Source organism: Scardinius erythrophthalmus (genome assembly GCF_964197995.2).
Source record: "Scardinius erythrophthalmus genome assembly, chromosome: 5".
In the NCBI taxonomy this organism is placed as follows: Eukaryota; Metazoa; Chordata; class Actinopteri; order Cypriniformes; family Leuciscidae; genus Scardinius; species Scardinius erythrophthalmus.
This window is the reverse complement of record NC_138225.1, coordinates 34329126-34341337: the sequence shown is the minus strand read 5'-3', so window position 1 is coordinate 34341337 and position 12212 is coordinate 34329126. Positions and strand designations below refer to the sequence as shown.

The 12212-nt window shown below is 35.7% G+C and overlaps 1 protein-coding gene across 5 annotated transcripts in view; it reads left to right on the top strand.

Moving 5' to 3' along the window:
- The window catches only part of LOC308690498 (multiple C2 and transmembrane domain-containing protein 1-like), a 207048-nt gene that overhangs the window by 97962 nt on the left and 96874 nt on the right, over positions 1–12212 (top strand). For all 5 annotated transcript variants that reach the window (XM_081364983.1, XM_081364984.1, XM_081364982.1 and 2 more), the window contains exon 2: positions 7272–7389. In XM_081364983.1, the coding sequence (XP_081221109.1) occupies positions 7272–7389 (118 nt within the window). The remainder of the gene's footprint in view (positions 1–7271; positions 7390–12212) is intronic.

The window sequence follows — 12212 nt, the reverse complement described above, 5'->3', positions numbered from 1 at the left end:
ACACACACACACACACACACACACACACACACACACACACACACTAGGGATGCATCTCATCTTATATGAGCTTATTTTAAACATTTTAAACATAAAGTGAGGTCCAAATGTCCATTAGCGAATTGCTTATATATTTTGTACTTTTCAAATGAAATTCCTTTTTTTCCCCATTACAAAATATATAATTCCATAACCCCATAACAGTTTGTGTGAAAAGTTAATTGAAAAATTAAATATAAAAACAATCTTAATATTTATAGTTATTTCCACATTTGCAGCACTCAAACGGCAGTTTTTTTATGCGTCATATTGTGAATGCTTGTTTGTCTACACTGTAAAAAAAAACCTGTAAATTTACAGGAAACGGTCTGTATTTTTTAACAGAATTTTGTCGTTTTGTCATTATACAGTGTACAGATATTTGTTGTAATTTAAAGGTCCACTATTAAATTTACAGGTAATTGCTTTTATTTTGGTTTTACATTAATTTTACGTTTTTTAAAGGAAATTCTCTGTAATTTTATAGGGTTATGTGTAATTTTACATAAAAAATTAAGTAATATTTTACAGATTATTTCTGTGGAATTAGAAAACAAAGAAAATAAGGTATAACTGCAGAAATCAGCAGTCACTTAACATGTTTTCCTTAAAAATTATTAAGCATGTGGGGGTTAAAGTGAGTTTTAAGATTTGTACACACATTAGGCAAGCCTATTTAATTATTTATAGTCTTTTAATTTTGTCTTGCAAATAGATGTTCATTTTGATCATCATTTGTATTTGCCCGTAAATTTCATTTAGGCCTATATTTTATGTCTTTTATGAATCGTTTTTCCAAATCTGCGTGGCTTTGTGTGCGTTTGTATGTAAGTGTGTGTGTGTGTGTGTGTGCCCGCGCGCGCGCAGATTCAAATTATCCGCCATTACGTTTCGTTGCTGCTAGTCCCCCCCACAAACAGTTAGCTACAGATCTGTCTCTGTCGTCGATCTGTGTCAAGTAGTGATGGGAAGTTCGGCTCTTTTCAGAGAGCCGGCTCTTTTGGCTCAGCTCCCAAAGAAGAGCCGGCTCTTTCGACCACCGAAAGGCTCTTAATTTAGGATTTTTTTGTAGGCCTTTATTTTACCATAACTTTGCAAAAATGAATGGTTTGTGTGTTGAAAACCCTTTCATGTGCAGTGTTTTTATGCATTTATTGCACAAATTAACAACAAAACAGCAAATAAACAGCTCTGTTGTCATTGAATGCAAGTTTTTTAAACCTATAGGGATCCTATATAAAGCGACGAGAATACTTTTTGTGCGCAAAAACAAACAAAAATAACGACTTTATTCCACTATTAATTTCCTTCTCTCTGGGCCTCGAGTTTTTTCACGTAGTGTTTTTGCGCAGCGCGTCAGTGTTGTACGACACACGCATCACACACATGACCAGCGTCGGCCAATAGTGAGCCTACGTGGTGACGTGTAACACAGACTCGCTGCGCAAAAACACTACGTGAACTAACTCGAGGCCCAGAGAGAAGGAAATGAATAGTGGAATAAAGTCGTTATTTTTGTTAGTTTTTGCGCACAAAAAGTATTCTCGTCGCTTGATATACTTAACATTGAGCCACTGTAGTCACTTGGACTATATTAACGATCTCTTTAATAACTTTTCTGGGCCAGCAAGTTTCAATCCCTTATAAGCCTATGGAGAAGTGATCCAGCTCTCAAATTTAATCAAAAATATCGTCATTTGTGTTCCGAAGATGAACGTATACGGTCTTACGGGGTTGAAGCAACATGAGGGTGAGTAATTACTGACAGAATTTTCATTTTGGGGTGAACTAACCCTTTAACGTTGTTATGACTCGTTAACTTGCAGTGGAGTGCTGCTTCGCTTCACCCACCTCCCTGTTTTTACATAATGGTATGATCCCATGTCCTCACATCTGATTGGCCGCGATGCGATTGCTGACCAATAAAAACAAAGTTCTGCCTTGAGGAAAGCAGAGAAAGGAAAAAAACTGGGAGCCGGCTCTCACTCGATGCGAGCCGGCTCTTCTGATTCACTACAAAGCATCGGCTCTCAGAGCCGCATCTTTTGCGCATGACACATCACAAGGGCAAGCGGGAGATTTGAAGTTTCAGTCTACGCTCGTGAAGTAGTCGTGGATTGTGATCACAGTGGTTCAAAGCTATAATCGTATTCGACAGAAGCAGCCAGCCGTGAGCAGGAGCGCTGAACACATATTAGTTGTTTGTAGTCTGGGTGTCAGTCCAGAAATAACGCGCCCTTTTTCAGTGAGCCTGGTTCGTCGTCACAGCGGACCTCATCCCGACCGATCAACGGCTGAGGTAAGAGTCTCATACTACATATGTGTACGATATTTTATATTACATTTGTGTTAAGTGGTTAGACAGTTTCCATGCTAACGTTAGCATTCTTAAATGATGTTCAGTTATAACTGGGTCAGGGCAAAACACTGAAAATGCAGCATGCGTTTTTTAATTATCGATCTGTGTTAAGAAAGATCAGTTGAACCCAACCCACATCTCTACTTGTTAACTTAAAGACCTAAAACAATCTTTAGTAGACTTATTCATATTAAAGTCCATAATTGTGTATAAAATCTTCGTTATGATAGTCAGTAACATTAAACCAATAAATGGCGGGATATTTTGAAACACTGTCTTGAAGCTGAAAACTTTTCTCTTAAAAAACATACTTTATTTTATTATAATAAAATTGTAGTAAACACGTTTTTAGCTGATTTTTTACCATTGTAATAGCCACAGTTTTACTAAAAATAGGCCTACCGTGTTTCTTTTGTTTATTTCGTAATAGTTAACATGACTAACTTTATTAAGACCGTTAAGAAATCGAAATACTGTAACTTAACGTACTTGTTGATGATACAGGAAAGCCTAGAACAGGAATACTAGAATATGAATACAACATGATGAACCCCTAGGACCTAGGTGTGCAGCTAGGTCACAGTAAATCATATTCATTTAACATTACTTTCTATAAATGTAACTTAGCTAAAATCACATGGCAGCTCAAAATATTACTGTTAGCCTTTCCAGCTCAGCTTCAAGATCATAGTCATTTGAGTTTTTGCATTGTCCCAATGGAACATATTCTGACATGTGTAAATCTAATACTGAGTTTTAAAATAACTTGATAACTGATTCCATATGTTCATAACAGTCTTCTGATTCCATATGATTGCACTAAAAGTATGCACAAGGTTTGGATTTGCTACAGCAAGATTACGATTGTGTTAGATTCCACCCATCTTTCTTTCTTTTTTTATTTTTTTTTTAACTACCCACTAAGCAAAATGATGTCCGAAAGACTTCTTTTCAATGTCTTTGTTACAAAAATCAGACGTTGAAATGCCGTCCACTGAGGAGCCAGAATGAAAGTTATGACGTCTTTTTTTGACGTGTTCTGCACGTCCGATATAGACGTTCATCGAACCTTCGTACAAGGTTAAAACTAGTTCAGATGTGGCCATTGTGGACATATTTCAACATCATTTATGGTCTCATTTAGACATAATTACTTTGACTATTGCTGTCAGATGATCTTACTGAGAATTAACAGAGGTTTAGATGTTGATATTCGTTTAATTTGAAGTGTCACCATTGTGGCGATCCGTGTTTGCTTTAGTTGGGCTCTTGGTCCCCGTTCCTTTTACTTTAACTTTTCTTTGGCTGCTGTAACAGTGTGTTTGTGTAACACAATTGTTGTGGCAGAGAAAGCCTAGAAAAAGTATGAGGTGTTATCAGTTCAATGTTGATGATGACATAATTATCACAAAAATGGTCCTTTAATATTGTGTTTAAAGTTTTGTGTTTATATTTGCCATTAATAACCACCAACCTTTTGGAACTGCATTATTGGTGAAGGTGTATAAAAAGCATGTGCACATTATGTTTTGAGCAAGAGTATCATACAGTCACACACAGACATCAAGATTTTGGATATGAATCACAACAACGGTGACAACCAAAAAAAGCTTGGGAATTAAGGATGAGTTTTGTACTATGAAAGCTACCCATCATGCATTGCAGCATGAAGCCTTTTTTTAAATTGTCACCATTGTTGGAAATCATATGCACAATCTTGATGTCTGTGTGTGACTGTATGATACTCTTGCTCAAAACATCATGTGCACATGCTTTTTATACACCTTCAAATAAGTGATCATTTTAATGTTTTTGGCACCAATAATGCAGTTCCAAAAGGTTGTTGGGTATTAATGGCAAATCTAAACACAAAACTTTAAACACAATATTAAAGGCCCATTTTTGTGATAATTATGTCATCATCAACATTGAACTGATAACACCTCAAACTTTTTCTAGGCTTTCTCTGCCACAACAATTGTGTTACACAAACACACTGTTACAGCAGCCAAAGAAAAGTTAAAGTAAAAGGAACGGGGACCAAGAGCCCAACTAAAGCAAACACGGATCGCCACAATGGTGACACTTCAAATTAAACGAATATCAACATCTAAACCTCTGTTCATTCTCACTAAGATCATCTGACAGCAATAATCAAAGTAATTATGTCTAAATGAGACCATAAATGATGTTGAAATATGTCCACAATGGCCACATCTGAACTAGTTTTAACCTTGTACGAAGGTTCGATGAACGTCTATATCGGACGTGCAGAACACGTCAAAAAAAGACGTCATAACTTTCATTCTGGCTCCTCAGTGGACGGCATTTCAACGTCTGATTTTTGTAACAAAGACATTGAAAAGAAGTCTTTCGGACATCATTTTGCTTAGTGGGGCTCTGTCATTTAGAAACATGACTTTTCCTATCACTACTATCTTAATGACACATATCTTTTAATCCAGCTAGATGATCTGACGGTTGCTGCTCGCATCTCAGCCTACCTGATGGAAAATTCTTGCTGGATGAATGACCTTCACCTTTAAATCAGCCTTGCCAAGACAGAACTGCTTATAGTTCAGCTTTCAGACAAAACATACTTGCTGTGATCCTGCTGATTTGCCTTATCATTAGGAGGATCAGGCCCTTCCTATCGGAGCTACACAACTCTCTTGTTCTATCCAGACTGGGCTATTGTAATGCTCTCCTGGCAGCTCTTCCAGTGTCAGTCAAACCTCTGCAACTGATCCAGATGCTGCAGCAAGAGTTGTCTTTAAAGGTAGCCCTATGCCTAAACTCACTGCTTCAGATCTATGTGTCTCCAGAAGCTTGTGTTCTGCAAGTGAACGGCGCCTTGTGGTGCCATCATCCCAAAGAGACACAAAACCACTTTCACTGACATTTACTGTACCTGGACTGTTTCCTGGTGGTGGAATGACCGGCGCAACGCAACACATTTTCAAGAAACTGCTAAAGATCCATCTTTTTCATAAACACTTCACCCAATAATACTAAATCTTTGTAAAAAAAAACGAAAAAAAAAAACACCTTTCTATGTGTACTGTGCTAGACTAACTGGGACTTGTCACTGCACTTGTTGCTTTTTATTATCTTTAATTATTATCTTAATTGGTTAGTCACTTTGGATAAAATGTAATTGTAAATGTTAAAATAAGTTATACTGTAAAGGTATACGGTAATTGCTTTTTATTGTGGATATTTTTACATGTTCTAAATTATATACTAAGCTTTTATTTCCTATCAATCACTTATCTTGATGTTTAGTGTTTGTTCAATTACTAATACTGTAAATATGCAGGTAATTTGTACTCATACATTTAGTTAATTTAAAAGAAATTGACTGTACATTTGCTATTATTAAGAACTTAATTAGAGATGTTGTGAAATTGGATCTGTACAAAAAAAAATAAAACTGTAAATTTACAAACATTTGTATTTGAATTTATGTACTTGTGTGCATTTTTATACATAATTTCATTGTTATTTTACACATAAAAACTATATTAAAAGAAAATTACTGTAGATAGACAGCATTATTATATAAAATAATTTTATAAAACCTTAAATTTACAGTATTTAATTGTTTTAAAGGTGTATATGACTTTTTAAAACATTAAAAATCCCAATAATTATATAAGATTTAATGTAATATTAAAGATATAATCTGTTATTTAATTATGGAAAATTACTGTATTTTAACGAGATTGTTTTTTGCCGTTATTTTACGGTAATTTTCTGGCGCCCCAGCTGCCGGAATAATACCGTTTTTTTACAGGTTTTTTTTTTACAGTGTATACGTGTGTGTGTGTGTGTGTGTGTGTGTGTGTGTGTGTGTGTGTGTGTGTGTGTGTGTGTGTATTGGTGTTTTAAAGCACAAGTGTGTATAGGTGTAGTTGCTTTATGAATGTCTGACAAGTCACCACAAACTGTCCCTCATAGCAGTTATAAAGCAGTAAAGCAATTTACTACTGTGTACTAATATCTCCATGAGTCTCATAAAGATTATTAGCATGAACCGCACAGTAGGCTACACTATACACAGCATATTTCTTATTACAAGAAACTGGTGACAGCACTTTAATGGAAGTTTGCAGAGTAATTATTCTTTTAATATAAAGGTGCAGATTTCATACAGCATGCTGCTGATAGTGCAGGATAATACCGTAGTAAGAGGCAGAGACTCTGTAGTTAATACTGTAAACTCTAAGGAGCTTCAGATAATAAGTTCTTGCTGAGTAACAAACTAGCTCTATTTTTAATAAGTAAAAAAAAAAAAACAGTGTTATCAAAGAGCAGCTAATGGTTAGCCCGACAGTCATCTGGAAATTAGCTTTCCATCTTCTGTTGCAGTATAATCAGGTTTTATTGTTTCTCTGTGATAGTTTCTCAAGGTTTGATGACCTGCTCAGAGGCAGGGTAACTGTTAAATAGTCTTCTAACGACAACATAAGCAGAGGATTAACATTTCCAGACCTTCACAGAACTATAGCCTGACGTTTCCCAGGAGGGAAGGCAAGCGAGGACTGTGGCTCTTTTGAACATCTCGATTTTGTGATGGTAGAGGCTGAATGATTATGTAATTGTGAGGGCAAAGTGAAATGCAAACGTCCTTTCTTCTCTCTGCTGCTGGATATTTCAGAGCCTTGAAGCAGAGCTATTTCTGTTCTCTTGAGCTGCTCTACAGTTTATTCCTCTGAGAAGCTGATGTACAGTACCAACACTTCATGATCTGAGTCTTCATAGCATTAAACATTAACATTATAGATTCCCTGAAGTGTGTGCTTGTCTGCTTAAGATCCTGGTGCAGTTTGTGCCTGTCTGACCTCCTCACTGTTCTCCTCTCCCCCTGTAGGGCATCAATATTGTGGAAGCAAGTAATGAAGAACTTCATCCCCCTTCAAAGCCAGGAATGTATCAACTGGACATTGTGTTGAAGAAGGGCAATAATCTGGCCATCAGGGACAGGGGAGGTATGTGCCCTTTTCACCACATTTAGTTGATTTTTTTTTGGTTTGATTTTTTTTTTTTTCAGATTTCTGAGGTTCTGTTGAGCTGCTTTTTGCTTTGTTGCATTTTGCCACTCAACATTCACTGTCAATAAGGTGACATTATTAATGAACTGGTTTTATTCAAAGAAGTTACTAAATCATCCTTAGGTTCAACAAAAGTCATTTAAAAAATTGGGTATCCAACTATACAAGTTTTAATTAGTCAAGCATGCTGGTGTGTGTGTGTACAAATAGAGTATGTCTGTTAATAATAAATTAGTCTAATTAATGAATGGTCCAGATAAAAAAAAAAAAAGCATATTAAAATCAATGTGAGATAAGGGATAGTTCACGCAAAAATGAAAATTCTGTCATCATTTATTCACCCTCATGTCGTTCCAAATCTGAATGCCTTACTTGTTTCTGTGGAACACAAAATAGGATATGTAAAAAAATGTAGGTAACCAAACTGTTTTGGTGACAATAGACCTTATTCAGAACTGCTGTGACTAATGTCTGTTGACCAGTTCTATTCTAGTGTATGTATAAAAAAATAAAACACTGAGACATACTATAAAAAAAGTCATACATGGTTGAAACGACATGATGATGACTATACAATGACAGAATATTCATTTTTGGGTGAACAATCTCTTTAACTTCATATCACATTCAAAATCATAATGAATATTGATAGTTGAACCTCTAGCGCCCCCTTTTTGTTCTGCCAACATGATTTGTTTTCTGAGAGATAAACTTTGCAGAGTGAACAAACAGAAATAGTCAAGGCTAAATAGATCTTCTGCTGTGGTCACCTTGACTTGTGTGTATCTCATCAGACAATGACTCTTACATTCCTGGCCATTACTCCAGACCTGCTCTGAGCTGCTGGTGTCATGTGAGAGAATGGGCATTAGTGCTTTTGATTGGCAGAGGGACAGGATGGAGCAGTAATGGTCTCATTAGGAGGTGATGCATGGTGCAGCAGATCTCTTCATACTCCCTCTGTCTCCCTCTCTTTTTGACTCACTCAAATAGACACGCGCGCTAAAATAATGAGCAGAGACCCCGGCAGCTCATCTGCCCTGGAGACTCCAGCTTCTGTTGTGCGAGTGAGTCAGACAGTCAGTCAGTCGTGCTCTCCCTTGAGAGGAATCCTGAGTAATCCTGAGACGGAAAATATCACGCTTTCCTCCAACGATAATAGAATACAAGGCTGAGATGAAAATGATTAATCCATGTGATGCAATTTAAAATTTGAATAGCTAAAATAGTATTACTTTCCATACATTTCGCAAGTTTTACTTTCAAACACAAACTTTGCTTTATGGCTTCTGCATAAATTAGCATACCAATGTTTATAATGATCGCTTTGATTAACTCAATAAATAGACACGAGAATGAAATTAGCTTGTTTATTAACAACCGAACAGGCACTCTCTACAAGTCAGTGACCGCTGCTGCTTCTCATTTCCACTGTGTTTATGCAGTCTAATCAAAAAGAATGTAATTTACTGAAGGATTTGTGGTATTTGCAGTGCTTAGCTCATCCGTGGGCCATAGACGTGCATATTGGTCAAGATCCCTGGTTATAATAATAATCATAATAATAATGCTTTTCTTATACCCAATGTCCTGTGCGGTTAATTTACACAGATTATAACGTTACAATGTGACCCTTGCTGATTGCAGTCATATTAATATTCCTTAAGTTATTGTTGATATGTATAATCAGCTTATGTTATCAAACCACAGCTCACCAGCTGTTCATAAAAAAGACTTGAGTTAAACGTGCAGTGATATGTGCATGTAACACCTTAGGTATAACTGTGGATATTAGTGACATGAGAGATGAACAATGAAAAATGATTAACAACGATTAATGCAGTAAACAAATGTATTGCTCATTGTTAGTTCTGTAAGTAGTTCTGCAAGTTATGTAATGCATAAACTAATGTTCATAAATGAGACCTCATTGTAAAGTGTTAGTAAGGAAATATTCAAATAGTAGTAAATAATAAGTGGTGGTGGTAGTAGTAACCAAAAATTATATACACTATAAAGTTTGGGGACGGTAAGTACGTTTTTTTTAAATAATTTTGAAATAAGTAGGCTAACTTATGCTCACTAAGGCTGCATTTATTTGTTATATTGTAAATATTACATTTATATATATATATATATATATAAATGTAATTTATTCCTGTGATGGCAAAGCTGAATTTTCAGCATCATTACTACAGTTTTCAGTGTCACAGGCTGCTTCCATGATCCTTTAGATCCCTAATTTCACTGTCAGAAAGAAATCAGCATGCTCTGAGAACTGACAAAACAGTGGCGGCAGTGATGATTGACAGTGTTGGGTCTGTTCTTACTTTTGGGTTGCAGATTCTGTGTGTTCTGCTTGTTTTAACCTTGAGTTATGGATGATTTTGTGTGTGTTTGTTAGGTTGGTGTGGACAGCTTGGCAGGAGCTGATCCAGGATTATAACATTAGTTTTGGTGTTTCCTGTTGTCTTTCTTTGGCATTGAAATCTATCTGTCAGCATCTGTTAATGATCTGATGGTGTGCGTGCGTGTGTGTGTGTGTGTGTGTGTGTGTGTGTGTGTGTGTGTGTGTGTGTGTGGAGGAAGTGAACAGCATGCAAAGCACCTCTAGTTGGTTTTTACCGTCCAACAGCCTAGTTATTGTGATATTATAAATGTAATGTGTCAGAATAATCGGAAAATTACCACTTTTGCTGAATGATGGTCAAACTGGTGTGGCAGAATGTTTCACAGGCTCGAGACTCTGAAGTTGCATCTGCGATGTGTGTGTATGTGTGTTGTGTTTGCAATTTTACACTTAGTGTATTGATCTAATGAGAGACGAGGGTTGTTTTTGTGAAACCACACTCACACTCCATCCTCTACTGTTATTGCTCATTTTACTGCAGCGTTTCTTGACTCTACATTTGCATTTTTTGCTTTGGCGGACTGCCTTCCTCTAAAAACACACACTCCATTTATTACTCATTAGTATGTAGATAATAACAAACTCAAATCAGTTTGTCATTAATTTGCTATTCTAGACTAATTGTAAAATGGATGTTGATCACTGAGGTATTATGATTAGACAAGTAAATTGCATGGTTTTAATATGAGTACTTTTAATGTAATGGAGCAAAATGTACCTACACAAGTTACAGGACTAGTCAAATTGACTGTATTATTGTAAGGGTGGTTTCCCAACAGTGGTGACCAATCAGCAGATTACAGCTTCCCCCAGGGGTGGGCGATATGGCCAAAATCTTATTTCACGATAAAGATACTGTATATATCACTATATAGTCTCTCTATTTTTTTTGCTTAAAATTTTTATATCAACATTTTTGAAACCATAGACATTTCATAATTCTTGTCACCAATGTCAATATCACAAAAAACAAATACTAGCCTACCTAAAAGGCAAGTCTACCAAAGACATGTAAACAGTCAGTGTTAAGGACAAATAAACTGAAAAAAAAAAATACTACAATAGCAAAGACACAACTAAAAAAGGCCTACCTGAAAAAAAATAGCTAAATAAGAAATTTACAGTAATCTACAGTACTATAAAGAAATGAAATGTATATAAAAAATGAAAAAACCTCACTGCTGTGATTGGCTGATATGTTTGCATATGAAATAGCTAGTATTACATGTGGAACTCTCTCTAAAACTTTTACTACGTTTTTACTATTACAGCAATCGAGATTAAAGAATCGTGAAAAGTATTGATCATTATGATCTATTCCCATCACATGAAAGGTTGCAGTTATGAGCATTGAGTAATATTAACTGTTTTTATTTATGAGTAATACTAACTTTTTTATTTTCTCTAAACCCTTGTAAAATAGTATTCCATACAACCACCGGTATACAGGCCTTTATTGTCGATGAGTAATGTTATACAGTACAGCAATACAGCATTTTACACTGTTTTAACATGTATACAATATATACATTTAAACTCATGTAACAAACATTTTAGAAGTAAAAATAAAACATTTAAACATTCAGATAATTCAATGCCTAATTCAAGTGTAATCAACCGGTCTGTTATCTAATTTCCACCGGATCAGCGCTGGTTCTCGTACGGTCTCGTAGTCGGACTCGTGCTCTGCGGGTGAACTTCGAACTTCAGACCGCCATCCTGCATTTCACTCAAAGATGCTGCTACTTCATAACCTGCCAATAAACAAACAGTGCACAGTTCTGAGAACATTTTATCATCCAAATTAGTTATATTCATTATCTTTAGGAATAAAGCCATGTGTTTTATACAAGCCATCAGACATTTCAATCAGCGAAAAGACAGACGTGACACTCGTTTAGGTGACTCACTTTGCGTCCCAGTATGTTGTTTTGCATTAAATGAAATGATTTAAAGCACAGTAATGATTTTATAAAATAAAACATACACACACCTGAATTTCACAGAGGAAATGTATGGGGATAAATTGATGCCAAAACCATTGAAAATGGACAGACTAAAAGTCACAAATAGATATTACAACTTGTAAACACAAAACACAAGCTACAAATAGATTAAAAATCCGCAAACAAAGGATTTTTGATCTACAAAAAGATTAAAAATCCACAAATAAACACATCCTAATTCACAAATAGAAATCAGTGATTTGCACTTGAAAACCAGAATTTGAATGAATGTAAAGTAACTTGTTTGCAGGTGAAGATCATGTTCTGTTTGTAGATTGTGTCACATTTGTTTTCAGAATTCTGACACTATTGTTTCGCTGTTGTGACAAAATAATGCCATAATC